Genomic DNA, 21,089 nt, shown 5'->3' on the forward strand with positions numbered 1-21,089 from the left:
TTATTTGTGGATTTACTAGCGCACGAAAGAAATAGATATCAAAGATTTCTGCCTGCCGATATTAAACATTATCTTGGTCGTATCACGAAAAGGTTTATAAAGTAGAGATTGTGAGGCTATAACGTCGTGCTCTACGTGACTATGTTTGATTTCAGAAACTTTGTTTCTTTAAGTTAAATGTAACTTTATAGCTGGTATTTAAATTTTATTATAATATTATTATCTTATTGTGCGATACATGTATTTTTAATAAAAAATGTTAGTTATCCCGTAGCAACGCATGGGCACGCTACCTAGTAATAAATTAAAAGACGGCAGACACGCAGCCCCTGCCATGATTTTTTTGCGAGATCTAATTATAGACTTGGACACTCACAAATACGAGGGCATACTCACACCTATAAACGCGCGCACATACATCCTACTTCTATGAGTATATCTGAAAAACCGAGTTAGATCATCAAATCTTGAGGTCGATGAAGTCACCACAGACATCTCGCTGTCGACGGGCACGTCATCTAGCACTAAAAGCATAACGCTATTAAATTCTAAAATAATTCTAGAAAAACTCGAGCACCCATATCAAGTCGAAGACTTAAATCTAGCACTACCAAAATGGTGGAGTTCTCCTAGTGTTTTTAGTTAGTAATAAAACACTACCAATAGTCAAAACACTAGGGAATCCTCACTAGGAGACATTTACTCGGAAAAGTTTATACTAAATTTTGAATGCTAAAACATTATAAAACCCCACGTCACTAGGAGAATTTGAAAAATCTGGTTGTGTAGTTAGACAGGTTATACCAAAATCCAGCCAACTGATCTACCATCAGTTTACCCTTTCCATCATTTAAATACATGGTACGTGTTGCATTGCATACGGTCGTAGCTTCGTTCACAGCCGTATACGCTACGCAATACGCAATTGTGCACATGAGCGTGTGTGTGTGCGCGTGTGTGTATATAAGCTGCTTGCCAGCAGGAAGCTACTGGCCGCGCGTCTGAGCACGTAACGTGTATGCCCATGTGAGAAGCATGCAGGGGCGAAGCGGCATTATTATAAGGGCTGCGCGCCATAATCTACTCCATTATCATTAGTAATAAACACTGCATTTTGTTGGGCCCTGCCCCAATTGCAAGAGGAGGATAGAGGGAGACATGTAACCATAAGCACTACTAATAGTGACCAATCATGGCGGCGGGTTTAGGTAAAGCGTGCGCCATCACACACTCACAGGAGTTGAAAAGGAGCTCCGGAGGCTGTTTGTATGTGGCCGCTTTTCCCCTTTTCAGAGATCGGATTGGAGATCCTCCAGACTATTTTAGGAGGGAGCGAAGATGCGTGTGCATCAAACAAAGGAAATATATACATTGTCGGCGGGTTAATGCAAACCTTTGCAAAAGAAAAGTTGCGTGCACTGATTCAACGAATGTGTAAATATATCGCTGATTCAACAAATGTGTAAATACTCCCTCCGTATAGGATTTAGAAGTTGTTTATAACAGCGACACATTCTCTAAAATACAACTTTGACCTTTTATTTAATAAAAATATTTAGGAAAAAATAATACGTGTATATTTTTATAAAAGTATTTTTAAAACAAATGTATTCATATAATTTTTACTTTTACAAACTTAACAATTTAAAAATTATTTATGATTTATATTTCTAATGTTTGACCTAAACCTTGTCCACGATGACTTCCAAATCATATACGGAGAGTGTATATATATCCTAGATATATAGACGATGACTCGCAAAAATAGATATATCAATGATGATATATCCGTCATATATTATACGTACACGCTTTGGCAAAATAAAATAAAATAATAACGAGGTACATAATCCACTGCTAGCTTCTGTTCTTTCTCTCGTTTAAATGCATCTCTTATCGTGTTCCTAATATATCTTGTAGCAGTGAATTTAGTGGCGGAACCAGACAAGCTAGATAAGGGGAGCTAAACAATAGAAGAAGTGCTGAATTGGTTGGAAAATGGATTGAATTATGAGTCGTAGACCTATTTTTTTATTAGAATTATTTTTTAGAATTATATTCATTACTAGAAACAAAAATTTCTCTAATAGTTCGCCTTACACGGATAGAATTGACAGAAAATACAAAAACCGACAGAATAAAGCAGTTCGATAGTCAGTTTTTTGACTATGGACAAAAAAAATCTAATTTGCTTGTGTGTCTAAAAGTTCATCTTGTGGGGCGCTGGAGACCAAAATGTCTAGCCAACCCAGGCCTAGGCTATGCTGACCTTTCATCTGACTAAAAGCGGGCGCGTTATGCCACGGATGTATAAAAGCAACACCCCGAACCCTAGCCCAACACAGCAACACTTTGTCTCTTTCTTCACCGCCCATTCGCCGTCATCGTGGACTCCACCACCCGTTCGTCACCTCCTGTGTTCCGAGATGGTGGTGGATCTGGCTCCTTCACCCCGAGACAGCGCTCAAGTGGCAGGGCGCCCTCACCCTCTCCTCCTCGGACCCCAAGCGGTGGCACGCGGGGCTATGTTGATGAAGATGGTGGATATGACTCCCTTCCCCCACATGGTGCATCCCCTAAGCACGGCAACACGTGAGGTTAGGTTGGAGACGGTGACATATCTGGTACTCTTGCCTTGTCTCCACCTTGTTCTGAGCCGCTACGTAAATCTGCCTCCATGTGGTGAGAAGCTCCTCCAGGGCACTAGAGGCGTGACACCGTATAGTGAGCAACTCCTCTCCAATGCCAACCTCTCATCCTACAATTACTACTATAAGTAAACCACATCCACATATGCAAACTATCAAGAAAATTTGAGCTAAAATGATGTACAAATAAAAAAAACTCCACCATTATTCCCAATCTAAAAAATCATATATTATTTCTCTATTTCTAAACCATGAAATGAGCAATACTAGCAATGAAAAATAAGAGGATGAAGTTGTTAACCTTAGAAACCCTAGAATGGATGGAGGAACAAACTCTTTACAAATCGCTCAAACAAAAAATGGACATGAACTCCTTCACCCAAGTAAGAATAAGAGCTTCAAATGGTACTAGATGGCATGGGCCAAGGGACAAAAAAAGGTGAATATATAGCATGGATATTTAGTCCTGGTTGGTAGGTCAATCTAGGACTAAAGGTGCCCCTTTAGTCTCAATTTAGAGCCACCACCCAGGACTAAATTGTGACCTTTAGTTGCGTTGAAGCCACTAACTGAGACTAAATTTCCCTTTGTGGCCCTAATCATTGGACCCAGGTAGTTTTGGTTAGAGCCATCAACTAGGATCAAAGGTCTCTCTGTGGCCCTAGTCGTTAGACCAGGGACTTATGCTAATGCTGACATTAGCCCCAAGCCCCAAGATGACTAGGACTAAAGCCAAAATCTGAAAGTCTGTTTTCTACTAGTACAACATGCGTGCGGTGAGATGACGCTCATCGTCAATCGTTGTTGTCGCTCATCATCGGTTGTCATCCACAAGATCATCATCTCCGTCACCGCCTCAATAGGGGAGGATGACGAAGTTGGCAAACCCTTGGTGGAATCGTCACCGAGGGATGACAGAGATATGTTGGACAACTATAATAGTCCTTAGACTATCCATTATACCCAGGGGCAGCATTTGCACAAAATTTGAGTGACGGTTATATAGATGCCTCTACAGCTACATGAAAGAACACATATTTTTTGAAACCTAGAATTTGAGGGGGGGCACATGTCACGGTGGGCACGATTAATTGAAAATGAGGAACCGAACCAAAAGAACCGGAACCGAGAAAATCAGTTCCTTATTCGGTTCTAAGTTTTGAGAAACCGAAATAACCGAGAACAATTCGGTTCCTACCCTCGGTTAACCGAATTAACCGAAAGAACCAAAATTCATGAATTTTACTTTACTTACTAGTATTTTGTAAGACAAAGTCTGATTTTTGTGTGACGTCTCATACTAAATTACTATGTATTTTTGTTACTATATTGCTATTGTTTTCTTATGAATTATTATTATCTAAATTAGAAGTGGTGTTGCCTATATTTGCTTTAAAACCTACATATTTTTTTGTATTAATCTTTGCTGAAAAAATTCGGTTAATTCAGTAAGAACCGGAACCGAACTAAAATAACCGAGAACCGAAATGCTCGGTTCCTAAATTTTTTTGGAACCGATTGGTTCTTATGTTCTAGGAACCAAATTTTATAAATAACTAAGGGAACCGAACCGAGAACCGAATGCCCACCCTGAGACACATGTACCCGCTCCTTGTGTACTGAGTTTGCCCTTAGTCGTACTACTGTTGTCACCACCACCACTAGCCATAGTTATTTGAACCGGACCGGACCGGTAGTCGAACCGGTAAAAGATCGAACCAAAGCCTTGACCGGTTCGGTTCACCTTAAATGACCGGTAAGCAATCGAACCGGTATTAAACCGGTGAACAGGCGGTTTTTTCCTTGAAACTGGTATAAAACCGAACTATGGACTGTGGAAAACCGATCGGCCAGCAACTGAAGGTGGGAGTTGAACGTGGGAATGGGGAGTAGAGGAGAGAAATGATGGGAAAATGTGTAAAAAGGGGGATGAGGGGATTCGGGGACTCTGCTCTGCAGGGTTGGAAGCAAGTTCTCCACCACTGAGCTATGAATTCAGCTGTGTTCCTATATCATTCTTCATTCTATTTGAACCGGGTTAAACCAGCGGTTCAACCGGTTGGACCAATCAAACCATGAACCGAAGCCTTCAGCGGTTCGATGTCCTATCCGGTCCTAATAACTATGCCGCTAGCACGGGGGCCGAGCTCAACGATGACCTAGTACACGACTCCAATAGCGACGCGGCAATGATTATGGCGCCAATACCGATCCCTATCTTTTCCACAGTCACACTCAGTCCAATTTGGAATTTGGCTCGTGGTGGCCCATGTGCATATTATGAGATAATTGTGGAGGATTTAATCCAACCTTGATTGTTAAAGAGGGGTTAGACCAATATATAAGGCTTCTAGAGTCCATCTCACCATCCTCAGGTTAATTCTTTTACGCGAAGCGAGGACAAAAGCGTAAGTGGGATGGTGGTAAGTGTGGTTCGCTCAGCGTGCAGAATGGATATGAGCCATTTGGACTCTGAGGCGTTACAAATAGTATCGGAGCCGACCTTCGCAGTCACGGACACGTGCGAGTCAGGGGTGCGAACATAGGGTTCATTGTGCGTATAGGCTCTGCGGGGTGCACAACATGACACATGTGTCGGAGCCGACCTTCGCAGTCATGGGGACGTGCGAGTCAGGGGTGCGAACATGGGGTTCATTGTGCGTGTAGGCCCTGCGGGGTGCACAACGTGACACATGTGTCGGCAGTGGACGTACGGTCGCATATGCTAAGAGGGAATGTTTCTGGTCATTGTTTGCCCGATTGTGGGTATGTTGGGCCGATGAGGACGTTGGGTCCTTTGAGGGGGGGTGTATGTTACACCCGGCCTAATTTGAAATTTGGCCCGTGGTGACCCATGTACATATTATGAGATAATTATGGAGAATTTAGTCCCACTTTGATTGTTAAAGAGGGGTTAGACCAACGTAGAAGGCTTCTATTTTTTTAGGCGAAGTGAGGATGAAATTGTAAGTCAGATGGTGGTAGGTGTGGTTCGCTCAGCGTACACTATAAGGTGTTACATCCGCTGTCAAAAACTGTGACAGGTGTCAACCATTTGGACTCTGAGGCATTACATCCTCTATCATAAAACTGTGACGGGTGTCTTCCATGTCAACCGTCTCTCTATTCTCTTATAATCTACCGACAAGGCCGATGAGCATTGGCCCTTCCTCTCCACCCCCAAGTGTACTAATTTTAGAAAATGGAAAAATCCAGCAACTGCACACAGCTAAGTGTTACAATATTGTCTATAATAAAAATAAAATAAAAAAGAGTGAGTGTACTAGTGTAATGAATAAGTGGTTTATTAGTGTACGTAGCTTGTTTTCAGTGAACGATATAATGTTTAAAAATTGCTTCTAATTTGTTGCTCTAATATGCTCAGAAAAACCATCATACATACTAGTACAAGATTTGGCGGCAGCCAATCAAGGCCTTGTTTAGTTCCAAAAATTTTTAGTTTCAGATACTATATCATTTTTGTTTTTATTTGACAACTATTGTCTAATTATAGACTAAGAGCATCTCCAAGAGACTAGATAAAATTATATTTTAAACTACAAGATTTAGCCATTATGTAAAATAAAAAACTTATTCAAATTATAGAGTTCCACAACAACCTTTGTATAGGATAGTTAGTGAGAACGACATGCTATATACGACAAGCGAAAGTTTAGGGATAGTAAACTTGCTATTTTAGCAAACCAGATAGCACACCCGTTGGACTTCAATTTTTGCTTTAAAATGTAAAAATAGCCTAGATAACATGGATAGCATATTTATTGGAGTTGCTCTAACTAAGCTCTTTAAAAATGTAAAAATAGCCTAAATAATATGGATAGCATATTTATTGGAGTTGCTCTAACTAAGCTCAAAGATTCATCTCACGATTTACAGGACAAACTATACAATTAATTTTTGTTTTCATCTATATTATTTAATGGTCCATACACTAAACAAAGCCCAAGTCTAACGTACTAACATAGGCACATCTGATTCCGTAGAATAATATTGACACACCTACGGTCAGCTCATTCTTGCCTATGAAATTTCCTGGGTAGTGGACGTGGAGTGACGCAAGCAGCTACGTATGCAGACGTGGTCTTAAGTTTTCCAGTGCCTTGTCTAGTTTGTGAAATGAAAATTTTAAGATGTCATATTAGATATGTTAGTATCTATATTAATATTAACTATATCAATTGTATGTTGGACCCTAGTCTCTCCAAGTGGCCACGTCACCTACAATTCCCACATTGAGCCACGTCGCCCAAAATACCTTCTTGTGGACAGCAGCCGGCCATATCATATAAAGATAAACTTCACTAAGCTAATTCTCTTGCACCTCTTTACGCCACGTCATTATTTATTTCTCCTGCTGCCGCATGCAATTAAGTGTCTACTTACAAATAGTTTTAGTAGTAGATGCAGCTACCTACACGTGACCATGCATGCATAGTGCTGATAATTATTCTCTTATATGACCTCTTTTCTTCCTCTTTAGAAACAGATTACTAAAACTATATATATATATATATATATATATATATATATATATATTACACGCGCGTGTAGTTACTCTCATCTATGTATCTCTAGATTTAAGGTGTATATGACCGGACGAAATGTATATAGACAAAGTATATGATCATACTAGACCATCTAGAGTGATATGTATGTTAAGTATGCAAACATACATAGAGTATATGGTTATACTTATTGTATATAATATAGTAGTGACATTTTAGTAATATATTTAAAATATAATTTTTTTTAAAAAAATTTCGCGTGGTAAGATCTAGAGTATCTTAATAAGAGTATATAAACATACTCAAACTGATAAACAAGTATGAATACATACACAATGTAGTTTTTTGAAGATGAGAGTAACTACACGTAAGTGTAGAAAGGAATATATATATATATATATATATATATATATATATATATATATATATATATATACTTAATAGACTACAATAAGTTTTCTCCTTCATACCCGCGACAACACGCGGGAAATCCTCCTAGTATATTTGAAGTGTTAAATATAGACTAGCAAAATATGCCCGTGCGTTGCTACGGGAGCAAACAGACATTTGTAGAAAATGAGCACTTTATTCTATTTATTTGTGTTTTATCTTTTATATTAAATTTTACAATTTTTAAGCTTTTAAAACTGACTTTGAAGCAGACTGTCTATATATAGTTTATATACATGCTCTTAGACTTTTTAGGATTTTTATTTCACGCGCAATGGCACGTTACACTCTCTGGTTGAAAGGAGCCTAATAAACTTTTGAATTATAATTTCTAGATTTGATTTTTATTTTATATAGATTTTATAAGTTTCTGTCAATTTCTACATTGTTTGTGAAAAGACAAGAAGCTAACAATACATTTTTTATTGAGAAGACGAAGTCTATATAAATCTTGAGATTGATTTTTACTACTCATTTGTTTTTTATATTATACTTGTTTGCAGTTTTTTTATCTTAAACCCTACGAACAAGCAAAAAGTCTAAATACAGGAATGAGTTTACCATAATATTAATTTATGGAATTGAAATGGTATAGAAATTGCCTATTTATTTAACAGCTTTGGCAAGTCGTGGCTGAACATGGTGTTGGGGCTGACCATGGACGACGTCGTGAGTTGTATGTCGGCATGTCACCGGCATGCTTGAGCGACAGCGCATGAATCTAGGACTAAGTTTTCTCCTTCATACCCGCGACAACACGCGGGAAATCCTCCTAGTATATTTGAAGTGTTAAATATAGATTAATTCAAAAACAATTTACATAGCTCACCTGAACTCCGACACGAATTTATTAAGTCTAATCAATTCGTCATTAGCACATGTTGGTTACTATAGCAATTATGATTAATCATGAACTAATTAGGTTTAAAAGATTTGTCTCGTGATTTTATAATTAAACTGTATAATTAGTTTTTTTATTTATATTAAATGGTCTATGTATGGAAAAATTCAATAAAATAGGTGAAAAGTTTTTCAACGAAGACTAAACAATGCCGTTACCAGAGGCAGGAGAGCATCCATGACCTTCCTCAGGTTCAGAATTTTAGATTGCAGCAGCTGCTGGTGGCCGAGAAAGGAGAAGCTGCTTTTGCCTCTTATCAATCACTGCAAGTTCTCTCGTCCTACATGGCGTACATCCCATCAAATCGATCACTCCGTTTTCACCTGCTCCCTCCGTCCCTTAATACGTGTCTCCATTCATGTTTATATCATAAATTAACTCTATTTATAAAAAATACATACAACTTTATATTTTTGAATAAATTTATTAAAAAACACTACACCACAACCCTTAATCAGCGACTGACATGAAGTTGCTGTAGGGGGTGTACAGCGATAGACGGTCCGTCGCTAAATCTTACAGCAACGGACCCTAGCAGACGCTAATGAAGCCGTCGTTGTATGTATACAGCAACGGACCTTATATTTAGCGACGGACCGTCCATCATTCCATCTTCAGCAACGGACAGCATGTTAGAACTTTCAGCAACGGGCAGCCCATTGCAGCAAGATATTTTTTGCAACGGGCAGTCCATCAAGCTCAATTAAAATGGGAAAAAAATAATAAATGTATATTTAAACCTGAACCACATTCAGAACCAAATACAATATTGAATGACATACACAATAGCATAATCATACTCTCATTCATCAATATTAAATGAGTACATATATAATCATGTCACTAGCTAGCTCAAGCCTCTTGCCATCAAGGCAACATACAAGCACATATATAGTAGCTGAATACAAAATCTAGCTAAGTCATTAGGTTGTACAACAAGCAATGTTTTCCTGTTGAGTGAAAGCCACTAGCCAAAAGTGATCCAACATGGAGCAAAAGATAGGTTGGAGTCCACAAACTAAAACTACCATATTGTAGTCCAAAAGCATGCAAGTAAGCATCTAGGTCATCATCATTTGATAATTCAGTGGCTTCCTATCAACAAGTTGCTAGCAACAACCCGATGAGAAGATCCTGCAGCATATTTGCTCCCAACACCCTTCCTTCCAACAAAGCTAGCGCCGCCTAGCGTCTCTGAGATGATCCTGCAGCAACATCCTGAGAACGTCTTGGTTGCTGACTGCAGACCTTCATCTGTCAAGTATCATAGTCAGAAACTATAGATATTTTACTCACACACATCAAAAAAAGGAGAACAGAATTAAGTGGACATTACTCGATTAAAGGGCCAGGTAATCGGCATCTTTACAGCATCCCCTAGTGTCTTTATTTCATCATAAGGACGTGGCACTAATGTTTCACGCCAGAGGACAACATTGACAATAACTTCACAGAATTTAGCTCCAAGAGCCACACCCGCTAGCTTATTGTGTGGATTAACTGAAACAACAGTTGCCTTAGCCACTTTTTCATTACTCGACATGGCAAATAATATGACCTCATTTCCAGCCTGAAGTAGATGATGAATTTATGAGAAAAGGATTAATGCTAGGTTCAGCAGCTATTAAATCACAAGTATATATATGCATGAGAGGTTGAGAAGATTACAAGTGCATCACACGTAAATTGTGGGACATCATTGCTTGGTGATGTTGTAATATTAATGGCAGGCGAGACTGCAGGGGCAACAACTTCCTGATTGGCCTCATCATCCGGTTCCTGATCATAGTTGTTTGCCTCTACATAGTCATCTTCTTCACCTTGAACATGCTGATTGGCCTCACCAAGTTCCTCAGATCTTGGGCTCTACATCAATCATAGAAAGATCATATTAATAAGTGGTCAAATTTTAGATTTGTATACTAGAACCATGCTATGAAAAGGCATTTTTGAAGTAACTTACCAATTGCTGTCTTGAGTTTGAACCATTGTGTGAGAATATTTCGACGTTTGGAGATCCTTGTGCCATCCTTTGCTCCTCCCTTTGTTGCATATCCAAGATACGTTGTTGTAGCACTAGAATCTCACTTTCAGCCTTCTGACGTGCCAGAACTTGTATTTGGAGCCTTGTCGATGTGTACGCCTTAAGTCCTGGGATACCAATGTCTTGAGGAGTTGGTCCCAGACCCAAACAACGGACTCGGCCTTTTGGCTCCTTTTTTCCACAAACAACAGCAAGAATATCACCTTGCTGAATTGTCTTATCCATCAGCTCCGGATATACAGCAACAACTTCTTTCAGTTGGTCCTATAAATAATGAACATGTATGTTTATAAATCTTTGATTTTAGATAATTTAAACTAGCTATCGATGCAATAAGGTAATGACTAAGGATAAATCATTGCTGGAAATAACAAATTTATCCAAGTCAAAAAAAGGTAGGGAAGAAAACTGAGTAAATTAATATAGGCATATAAGAAATATTTATAAACTGTAAACTGCTATATTTGAGAGAACTGAAATACAAGAGTGCTACACTATTCAGCCTTCTATTCATGCAGTACTGTACCGGAATGCTTCTCAGAATGCTTGAACAAACAAGGTATGGAATCATTCACATGTTTCTCATGTACCAGAAATATAGGCATAAAAGGCAGGCAAGCATTCACATGTTTCTCATGTAAGAACTCAGAATGCTTGAACAAACAAGGCACCAAGCCACACCTACTACATACTAGTTGTTCTTGAATATGTATGTCCATGCTTTCTACAAAAACTTACAATTGTTGATGCTGCTGTGCTTAAAGGCACTCCATTTTTTTCTGGTATGTGTTTTATGTAGACTTCATCTCTTCGAGGAGGGCGCCCAAGTTGTTTGCCCTATAAGTTTTTATTTTGCACATGTCAAAATGGCCCAAAATGATCCATTCAAATGAGATGACAATGATAAGTTTCTATACCAGTTTATGTGCAGTAGAAGCATAGCTCACACTTCCTGATGTGTGAAGAAACTTCAGCTTTGCACGATTTTCTTTTCCTCTTGCCGCCAGAGCCTATCATAAGAAGTGTTACATTACATCTGCATGAGACTCATGAGATTCATATTAGTTAGTCCTTACTTGAGACTCAGGAGACCTCCAATATTTGAGAAGAGAATCGAATTTATGATAATCTATTCTATGACCATGTAAGTTCTTCAGTTCTTCATCAGTTTTTGTTTCATCAAAAAAATTTTCCTTTAGTTTTGCCTTAAACTGCTTCCATTTTGCTCCAGCACTAGATATAACCCACTCCATGGCTTTATCATCAATATCAAATCGTTTCTGGAAAGTCAAAAAAAAATCAGCCAATAAACCAATGAGTAAAAGAGCCTATATAAGGTAAAGAGGATGATTAGTGCTTGTTAGCTGTTGGGCATGAAGAGGGCACCACAGGAACAGCACGGTCTAATAATCTCCAGCTAATGGGTGTGTGCACCATTCACCAATCACCTACGTGTTGTACATGTGTGTGCACCATTCACCAATCCAGAGTACAGAATGGCTGCCTTCATGTAGATGAGACCACAACAACGGTTTTCTAAACCTGCTGATCCTAAGTGCTCTCCAAGCGATACCAGATACAAATGTCACCGGATCCTGGAGCCTAATAAGGGCCTAAGTATCATGATAGCAGCTAGCAGCTAGCCGCCCAAATTATTTCTAGACCAATGTAATGTCATATTTTAAACTCCAATTAACTGAATTCACATGATAGTGTGGGTGACATATGCTAGCAGCTAGCTAAACATTTCATCAGGCTAAACTGAAGCTTGGTTGTTTCATCATTGAGTAACAGAAACATATACTGCTAAACTGAAGCTAGAGATCAGGTGCGCACTGGAGTACAGTACCTGTATGTCAGCCCAAAGTTCCATCTTCTTATCAGGATCCACAAGCCTCCAATCAGAGCATCCCACTGGCAACATTTTACGTGTTTGAACTCCAATAACACTAGAAAGCTTCCTGTAATTTTCTCCAATAGGCTGGAACTTGTCATTTAGTTCTATTTTGATTTTAGGCACGCTGCCAGGTTCCAATATGATATCTTCCATTTTAGTAACACTCCTTCCTCCTTTCCTCTTCCTTTTGGTACTACTATGAATATCTGCAATGGTTCATGAGGAATTAGCTACAAGATCACATGGGGTCATTTACAATACATGCTACAAACATCACCTTCGTTATCACTTAAGAAGTCTCCAATTGTTTCACAGTCAGCAATTTCCTCATTTGCAATTGCAATCTCAATCTCAGAACTTGCTCTTTCAGGCCTTGGACGCAAATTATGAGTGTTGCCTTCTGCTTCCCTTGTCCCCTGAGTTTTCTGCAAAAACATCATGTCATTTTGGTACTACTGTAAGTACTACTGTACCATGATAATTCAATGCATGAAGATTAGACTGACCTTTATTTTTTCCTTGGTTGAATTGCCTCCTGTAGGGCCTCTTTCCTTGGTTGAATTGACTCCTGTAGGGCCTCTTTGCGGTGTCGCAGTTTCAATTCATCGACTTTCTTTTGGTTCCTTGCAATATTTGCCATTCTCTGCAGCTGATATGGATGGATAAAGACATCCTTATTGCTTCCTCTTGCGTTTGACATTTTTTCTCCTGCATAGGAAACAAACAAGTTAGCCACATTGTGCAAACAAGACTTCTTACATTGCAGAAATAAATGCAACTATTTTGCAAGTAAATAATAACAAAAAACATGGCAGCACATTGTGCAAACAAGACTTACTTCTAAGATTGCTTTTTAGACTTTTTTCGATCAACAAGTATACCATCTATATCTGTTCTAACAGCAGGGACAATCCCTTTAACAACATCCACAGTCACACCAACATTTAAATTAGGCAATGGCACAACTAGTCCATTGCCATTTTCAGTGTGCTCACTCTCCAAATTATCAATGTCATAGTAGTCTCTTGGTTTTGATTGAGAAACATAAACCCAATCAGTATCGATTCCTTCAGGAACATAGAAGACTTGAACTGCTTGTGATGCTAGAATAAAAGGCTCATCTAAAATTTTTTCACCGGTATTGCATAAATGCTTAAAGTTGACAGTGGTGACCCCAAATTGATCGGTCTTAACCCACTTATCTTTCACACGGTTGTCAACCCAATCACACTTGAAAAGAACCACATTACCTTCATGTGAATAGTTTAGTTCAACAATATCCTTTATAACTCAATAATAAGTTTTCTTTCCCATTACAGATTTATTGTTATCTCCTCTTTCAAAGCATGTTGTCTCTGCAACTAGAGCAACCCCACTATTTTGAACAGACCTACCTACATCATAGGAATATGTATGGAAATCAAATCCATTTATTCTATAGCTACTGTACTTTCGTGCAGCCATCATTGGCATCCTCGCTAAAATTTTAATCTCATTTGGTGCTTCCTCACACATTTCTTCCACCTAAGGTTAAACAAAATACTTTGATTAATTACTAAGCTAGAAATGAACTACAGGATAACATGTGTCAAGTTCTTTTCCTACTTACATTTGACCTAAACCATTCATGGAAGGATTCATGTTGCATGCGGCTGATATCTCGTTGATTTCGAACTCCAATTGAGGTTAAATAATGAGTATACTTGCTGCAAATGTCAATTTGTAAATTTACTGTCCATGGGAAAGTAAAAATGTGATGTCAAGTAAATTAGGAAACTTACTCCAAGTAAGATTGTATATTAGCATAGTTGAATAGGACATATCTATGTGCTTGAAGCCAAGTCTTGTGGTCTAAAGTCACCAAGCTCTTCCCAGCCAAATCCCGCCCACTGCTATGAAATATACTTGATTTTTCTATGTGCAGCCCCTCATTAACTGTAACTTGTCGATAAAATTGAGTTGGCCCATGTAAATAGCGAGCACAAAGTGTAAGGCTTGTCGAGGGTATCGGTAAGGGGTACCCTCAGCGATGCGCATTATGAGATTGCCCGTACGAAGGTCGAGACCCTTAATTCGACGCTCTAATCTTACGTATGCGCCGCCATCGACGGTCGCAGCCTCGAAGACGGAAATAGCGTCGAGCGAATCGGTCAGGGGTCGAGCGACGACTGCCGTCGAAAACGGAAGCGGGCTCGAACGAACCGAGAGGCGTCGGGCGCAAGGACACTGTCCGCCGCCCGACGCGCGCACGCGGGCCGGAGCATTAAATGCACCTGACGCTTCCCCACCTAACACACAGGTCACGGAAGGCGTGATAGGGAACAAGCTTCTGTCCCATCGTTCTTTTTGCAGCCTTCCCACCGAACGACCCAGGGCGTGTCAGGATGCAGGAAACAAGGATGGAACGTCTAATCGGGACCCCCTCGAGACACCCAAGGTCAGCGCTCCAGATACCAGCATGTTACACGGCGTCCGACCCTCGACCGAACAGGGTCCCTTCCTAGGGACAAGTTGGGCGTCGACTGACAACACCACAGCTACCCCGCCGGGTCCGCCACCATACCGTACAAGCATGCGACCTCAGAACCAGCACAAGGCGGCTGGCAGGGCAAAACGCAGGAGCACGCGTAATCATCACCGGGCTATCAAGATGGGACGGCTCGAGGCCATGCCGTACGGAAGCCTCGAGTAGGTCAGCGTTCCATGCGGCTATCGATCCCTACTCTAACATCTACGCATGTACCCTGTGTCTCTCCTTGGAGCTATAAAAGGAGAGACTCAGGAATAGAAGAGGGGGACATCACAACATAAGACACACACACTCACATAGTAGAGCCCCACACTTCATACCACGCTTGTATTCGCCCCTGTACAAGCACTTAGGTGCAAGATAATACAAACTCTCTCCCCCCGCTGGACGTAGGGCCTTCTCTTGCCCGAACCAGGATAAATCTCTGTGTCTTCTTGCATCACCATCCGGAAAGGGGAGCACGCATACAAATTTACTCGTTGGTGTGACCCCCCGGGGGAAAAACACCGACAGTTGGCGCGCCAGGTAGGGGTCCTGCGTGTTTTTCATCGATTTCCCACTACTTTCCGGATGGCTACTCTTGCCTCGCCGCTTCCGCGCTCCACGGTGATTTGGTTTGGAAGTCTCGAGTTCATGTCTACGGGCTCCGGCTACGACATGATCTTGCTCTCAGACAAAGGACCAGGAGGAGTCCGCGTTACGCCAGCACGGTTGAAGGCCCCGAGACGCCCTCACCACCACGCCTCCCCGCCTAAGAAGAGGCGCGAGCAGCACCACCGCGGCCCCTCTGCTTCAGCACGACCAACAACTCGTGCAAGGCAGGATGTGGGCCACAAGTCGGCAACACCGTGTGACGGAGCAACAAGCACGCCGACTCAGCACCGCGCGACGACGGGGGGGGACGCGTCTCGCGCGCCCTCCCCCACCGCAGCTAGGCTACTTCCACACGGGTTGTTCTCTCCAAGGGCGGCACTGCCGTTCGGAATGGACAACGCCGCGGCGTCGCTCGCCAGGACGATATGCCCAAACGCCCAGACGTACGTGGAAAGACCCATGGTCCCCCCACATAGCGCTGAAGCACGGCGGCCGGCGTCCGAGCTGCCGGACCTTTCCCGAGTACGAGGCCTCCGTCGTCTAGGCCCCGGACGATACTCGATCACCTCCCTCAGGCAACGATTGCTGGAGGAAGGACGTGGGTGTTTCTACGCCGCCGAACCAGACTCCGACTCCGAGACAGACAGCTATGACCCTACGAGGGAATGCTATCACATCGACGGGGCGGCAGAAACCACCGACGAGACACGGGATGCTGCTGCGGGTGGTCGAGCCCCCGCGGCGCAAGAAGACCCCAGGACGCCTGGGAACGACGGACGACTCGACCCTCTTCCTCAGGAAGATAGAACTGCGCAGCTCGCGCAGCTGCGGGAGCTCAAGATGAAGCTCGACGAAGATCGCGAGCGCCTCGTCCTGCTCGAGCAAATCCTCCAACAAGACCTACCCTACCCGCCTGGCGGAAGTGTCCGCAGACGCGCTCGAGAGGTACATCGACAGATCGTCGGCGACGCAGAGGCGGAGCAACCTGTCAGTCGTTTCCCTCGAGCAGGCCAGAATGTAGTGGCAGCGACGATGCTGCTACGTAACATGCCAGAGCCGTCGAATTCCCAGGCCCGACGCATTCGAGATGAAGTACAGACATTGCTCCAGGTGGCAGCGGTTCAACAAGCCGAAAGTTCGGCGTCTCGACGGCGAGGAGCTGCCACAGAGAAGCGCGACGAACAGCCTCTAAACGAAGAGGAGGTGTCAGTCCATCAACAACCTCCCCCTCGAGGTAGAAAGACCGCTCTCATCCTCCCTGCCGACAATCAACGTCGACACGACGCGCGGCACGACGTCAAAGAAAATAGACGCCGCCGGCACGGAGACGCGGAAGAACGTGGTTATAGCGCGCATCGCGGTGGGAGATACGACAGCGACGAGGACCGGGTGGCCCCCGAGCCACCGGGCCCACTGGTGTTCAGCAGGGCGATTCGCAGCACGCCCCTGCCCAATCCATTTCGACCCCCAACCAGCGTCGCGAAGTACAATGGAGAGACCAAGCCAGAGCTATGGCTGGCCGATTTCAGGCTGGCCTGTCAGCTAGGTGGCGCTCGAGGTGATGATCGAGCCATCATCAGACAGCTACCCCTTTTCCTCTCCGACACCGCCCGTCGATGGCTCGAGGAACTCCCTGCCAATCAGATCCACAACTGGGTTGATCTGGACAGAGTCTTCGAGGGTAACTTCAAAGGGACCTACATACGGCCAGGGAACTCGTGGGACCTCAGCAAATGCAAGCAGAAGTCAGGAGTATGCTCGACGCTTCTCGAAGCAGCGCACTGAGTTGCCGCACATCCCTGACCACGACGTCATCTTGGCGTTTGTCTCGGGCACCACCAGTCGAGACTTGGTGCGGGAATTAGGTCGCAATCGACCTCAGACCGTCGACGAGCTGATGGACGTAGTAGCTAACTACGCGGCAGGGGAGGAGGCAGTCGGCGCCTTCTTCAGCTCAGAAGGAAGAAAAGGCAAGCAGCCCGTCGATGAAGATGGGACTTCCAGTCGAGGCCTCAAGAAAAATAAAAAGAAGCAGAAAGTGCGGCAGTTCCACCGGGAAGATTCAGGTGACAACCTCGTCGCCGCCATGGATCGAAAGAAGCCGCGAGGCCCTCCGGAGGGAGGCATCTTCGACAAGATGTTGGAGGAGCCGTGCCCTTACCACAAGGGGGGCACCAACCACAAACTCAAGGACTGTCGTATGCTGAGAAAGCATTTCGACGGTCAGGGGTTCAAAAAAGATACGCGTGATGACTCCAAGAAGGAGAAGGCTGGCGGCAAGGAGGACAACCAAGATGACGACGGCTTCCCCGCCGTCCACGACTGCTACATGATCTATGGCGGGCCCTCGACTCAGTTGACCACGAGGCAGCGCAAAAGGGAGCGTCGCGAAGTCTTTGCAGCAAGAATGGCGGTGCCCCAATACCTTAGCTGGTCGAGCACTCCCATCACTTTCGACCGAGAAGACCACCCTGACAAGGTAGTCGCCCCAGGCGTCTACCCGCTCGTCGTCGACCCCATCATCGTCAACACCCGACTCTCGAAAGTGCTGATGGATGGTGGCAGCAGCCTCAACATCATCTACCTCGAGACCCTCGATCTCCTCGGCATCGATAGAGGACGCCTCCAGCCAAGCGCCGGCGGTTTCCATGGCGTCGTGCCAGGGAAAAAGGCACTGCCAGTAGGTCGAATCGACCTACCGGTCTGCTTCGGCACGGCGGCCAACTTCAGGAAGGAGACCCTCACCTTTGAGGTGGTTGGGTTCCGAGGCACGTACCACGCCATCATCAGGCGCCCGGGCTACGCCAGGTTCATGGCCATACCCAACTACACATACTTGAAGCTGAAGATGCCAGGTCCCAAAGGCGTCATCACTGTCATTTCCTCCTTCGAGCACGCGTACGAGTGCGACGTCGAGTGCGTCGAGTACGGGGAGGCGGTCGAGAGCTCCACCGAGCTCGTTGCAAAGCTTGAGGCCATGGCCGCTGAGGCCCCAGAGCCTAAACGTCATGCGGGCAGCTTCGAGGCGGCGGAAGGAACCAAGAAGATCCCGCTCGACCCCAACAACTCCGACGGCAAGGTGCTGACGATCAGCACCGACCTCGACCCCAAATAGGAAGCCGTGCTCGTCGACTTTCTCCATGCAAATGCTGATATGTTTGCATGGAGTCCCTCGGACATGCCAGGCATACCGAGGGAAGTCGCCGAGCACTCCTTGGAGATTCGAGCCGGTTCCAAGCCAGTGAAGCAGCGGTTGCGCCGATTCGACGAGGAAAAGCGCAAGATCATTGGCGAGGAAGTCCACAAGCTTTTGACGGCCGGATTCATCAAGGAGGTTCATCATCCCGACTGGTTAGCGAACCCTGTATTAGTTAAGAAAAAGAATGGGAAAATGAGGATGTGTGTCGATTATACTAGTTTGAATAAAGCATGTCCAAAAGTTCCCTTTCCATTGCCACGCATTGATCAGATTGTCGATTCTACCGCGGGATGTGAAACCCTTTCTTTCCTTGACGCATATTCCGGTTACCATCAAATAAAAATGAAGGAGTCCGACCAGCTCGTGACCTCTTTCATCACGCCTTTTGGGATGTATTGCTACGTGACCATGCCATTCGGGCTTCGAAACGCCGGAGCCACGTATCAACGTTGCATGCTCCACGTATTTGGCGAACATGTAGGATCAACGGTCGAGGCCTACGTCGACGACATTGTCGTCAAGTCAAAGCGACGAGGAGACCTGATCCGGGACCTCGAGGTTGCCTTCAGCTGCCTACGCACCAGCCGGATCAAGCTCAATCCCGAGAAGTACGTTTTCGGCGTGCCTCGAGGCATGCTCCTAGGATATATCGTTTCGCAGCGCGGTATCGAGGCCAACCCCGAGAAAGTCTCGGCTATCACGAAAATGGGGCCAATCCGAGACATCAAGGGTGTGCAGAGAGTCACGGGGTGCCTGGCGGCTCTGAGCCGTTTCATCTCGAGACTAGGAGAAAAGGCATTACCGTTATATCGACTCCTAAAGAAGGTCGAGCGCTTTTCTTGGACCTCCGAGGCCGAGGAAGCACTCGAAAAGCTGAAAAAGACGCTGACCTCGGCACCAGTCCTGGTTCCACCTCAACCTGCGGAGCCGCTGCTCCTCTACGTCGCGTCGACGACCTAGGTCGTCAGCGCGGCGGTGGTGGTCGAAAGACAAGAGGAGGGTCACGCGCTGCCGGTCCAAAGGCCAGTCTATTTCGTCAGCGAGGTGCTTTCGGAGACCAAGGCGCGTTACCCCCAAATCCAGAAGCTGATCTACGCTGTAATCCTTGCCCGCCGAAAATTGCAGCATTACTTCCTTGGTCATCCTATCACGGTGGTCTCTTCTTTCCCCTTGGGCGAGATAATCCAGAGCAAGGAGGCCACGGGAAGGATAGCTAAGTGGTCGGTCGAGCTCATGAGCGAGACTCTCACTTACGCGCCTCGAAAGGCCATCAAATCGCAAGCCCTGGTAGACTTCGTCGCGGAATGGACAGACTCCCAGCTTCCCCCGACTCAGGTCCAGGCGGAGCTGTGGACAATGTATTTCGACGGGTCACTCATGAAAACTGGGGCCGGGGCCGGCCTGCTGTTCATCTCACCCTTGGGCGTCCACATGAGGTATGTAATCAGGATTCATTTTGCCGCATCTAACAATGTCGCAGAATATGAGGCCCTCGTCAACGGTCTTAAGATCGCTATCGAGTTAGGAGTCCGACGCCTCGACGTCTGAGGTGACTCCCAACTCGTCATCGACCAAGTAATGAAAACCTCGAGTTGCCATGACCCAAAAATGGAAGCATACTGCAAGGAGGTCCGTCGACTCGAAGACAGGTTCCACGGCCTCGAGCTTGTCCATGTCGCTCGACGCTACAACGAGGCAGCCGACGAACTCGCCAAGATCGCATCTACCAGAGGCACAGTGCCGCCTGATGCATTCTCAAAGGATCTTCACGAGCCATCCGTCGACCTAGGCACGGGGGCTGGCGTCGACACCACCATCGCCCAACCAACCAATGCTGTCGATGCGCTCTTGATGGAGGAAGAGGTGATGGAGATAGAACGACGACCGGGTCGACCATTCGATTGGCGCACACCGTTTCTCGACTGCCTTATCCGCGGTGAGTTGCCAGAAGACAAGACAGAAGCTCGTCGTATCGCTCGACGGGCCAAATCATATGTGATCTATGGCGAAGACAACGAGCTATATCGACGGAGCCCGACGGGGGTCTTACAACGTTGCATCACCGTAGAGGAAGGCCGAAAACTCCTCGATGACCTGCACTCGGGGGTTTGTGGCCACCACGCCGCCCCACGGACCCTTGTAGGAAATGCTTTTCGGCAAGGCTTTTACTGGCCAACGGCCGTGGCGGATGCCATCGAGCTCGTACGCTCGTGTCATGGGTGCCAATTCTACGCCAAACAGACGCATCTGCCCGCGCACGCTCTTCAGATGATCCCCATCACCTGGCCGTTTGCGGTATG

General features: G+C 44.8%; 1 protein-coding gene and 1 long non-coding RNA gene across 2 annotated transcripts; both read right to left on the reverse strand.

Moving 5' to 3' along the window:
• LOC8070481 lies at window positions 9,305-10,758 on the reverse strand. The gene is made up of 3 exons (XR_002449474.1): window positions 10,489-10,758; window positions 9,862-10,391; window positions 9,305-9,779 (listed from the first exon to the last, which is right to left on the reverse strand). It is a non-coding gene; the product is annotated as an uncharacterized LOC8070481 (long non-coding RNA).
• Window positions 11,491-12,933, reverse strand: LOC110431621. The gene is made up of 3 exons (XM_021450801.1): window positions 12,419-12,933; window positions 11,711-11,849; window positions 11,491-11,579 (listed from the first exon to the last, which is right to left on the reverse strand). The coding sequence occupies exons 1-3, from the start codon at window positions 12,617-12,619 to the stop codon at window positions 11,491-11,493; spliced, it is 429 nt and encodes a 142-aa protein (XP_021306476.1). The 5' UTR covers window positions 12,620-12,933.

This window comes from Sorghum bicolor, chromosome 1 (genome assembly GCF_000003195.3).
Source record: "Sorghum bicolor cultivar BTx623 chromosome 1, Sorghum_bicolor_NCBIv3, whole genome shotgun sequence".
In the NCBI taxonomy this organism is placed as follows: Eukaryota; Viridiplantae; Streptophyta; class Magnoliopsida; order Poales; family Poaceae; genus Sorghum; species Sorghum bicolor.

Coding starts and splice junctions, on each gene's coding strand:
- LOC110431621 (XM_021450801.1), bottom strand. CDS start 12,619: ATGGAAGATATCATATTGGAACCTGGCAGCGTGCCTAAAATCAAAATA. Junction 11,850..12,418: donor AACTTTGGGCTGACATACAG/GTACTGTACTCC, acceptor TTGACTTTCCAG/AAACGATTTGATATTGATGA. Junction 11,580..11,710: donor AGAACTGAAGAACTTACATG/GTCATAGAATAG, acceptor TTCTTATGATAG/GCTCTGGCGGCAAGAGGAAA.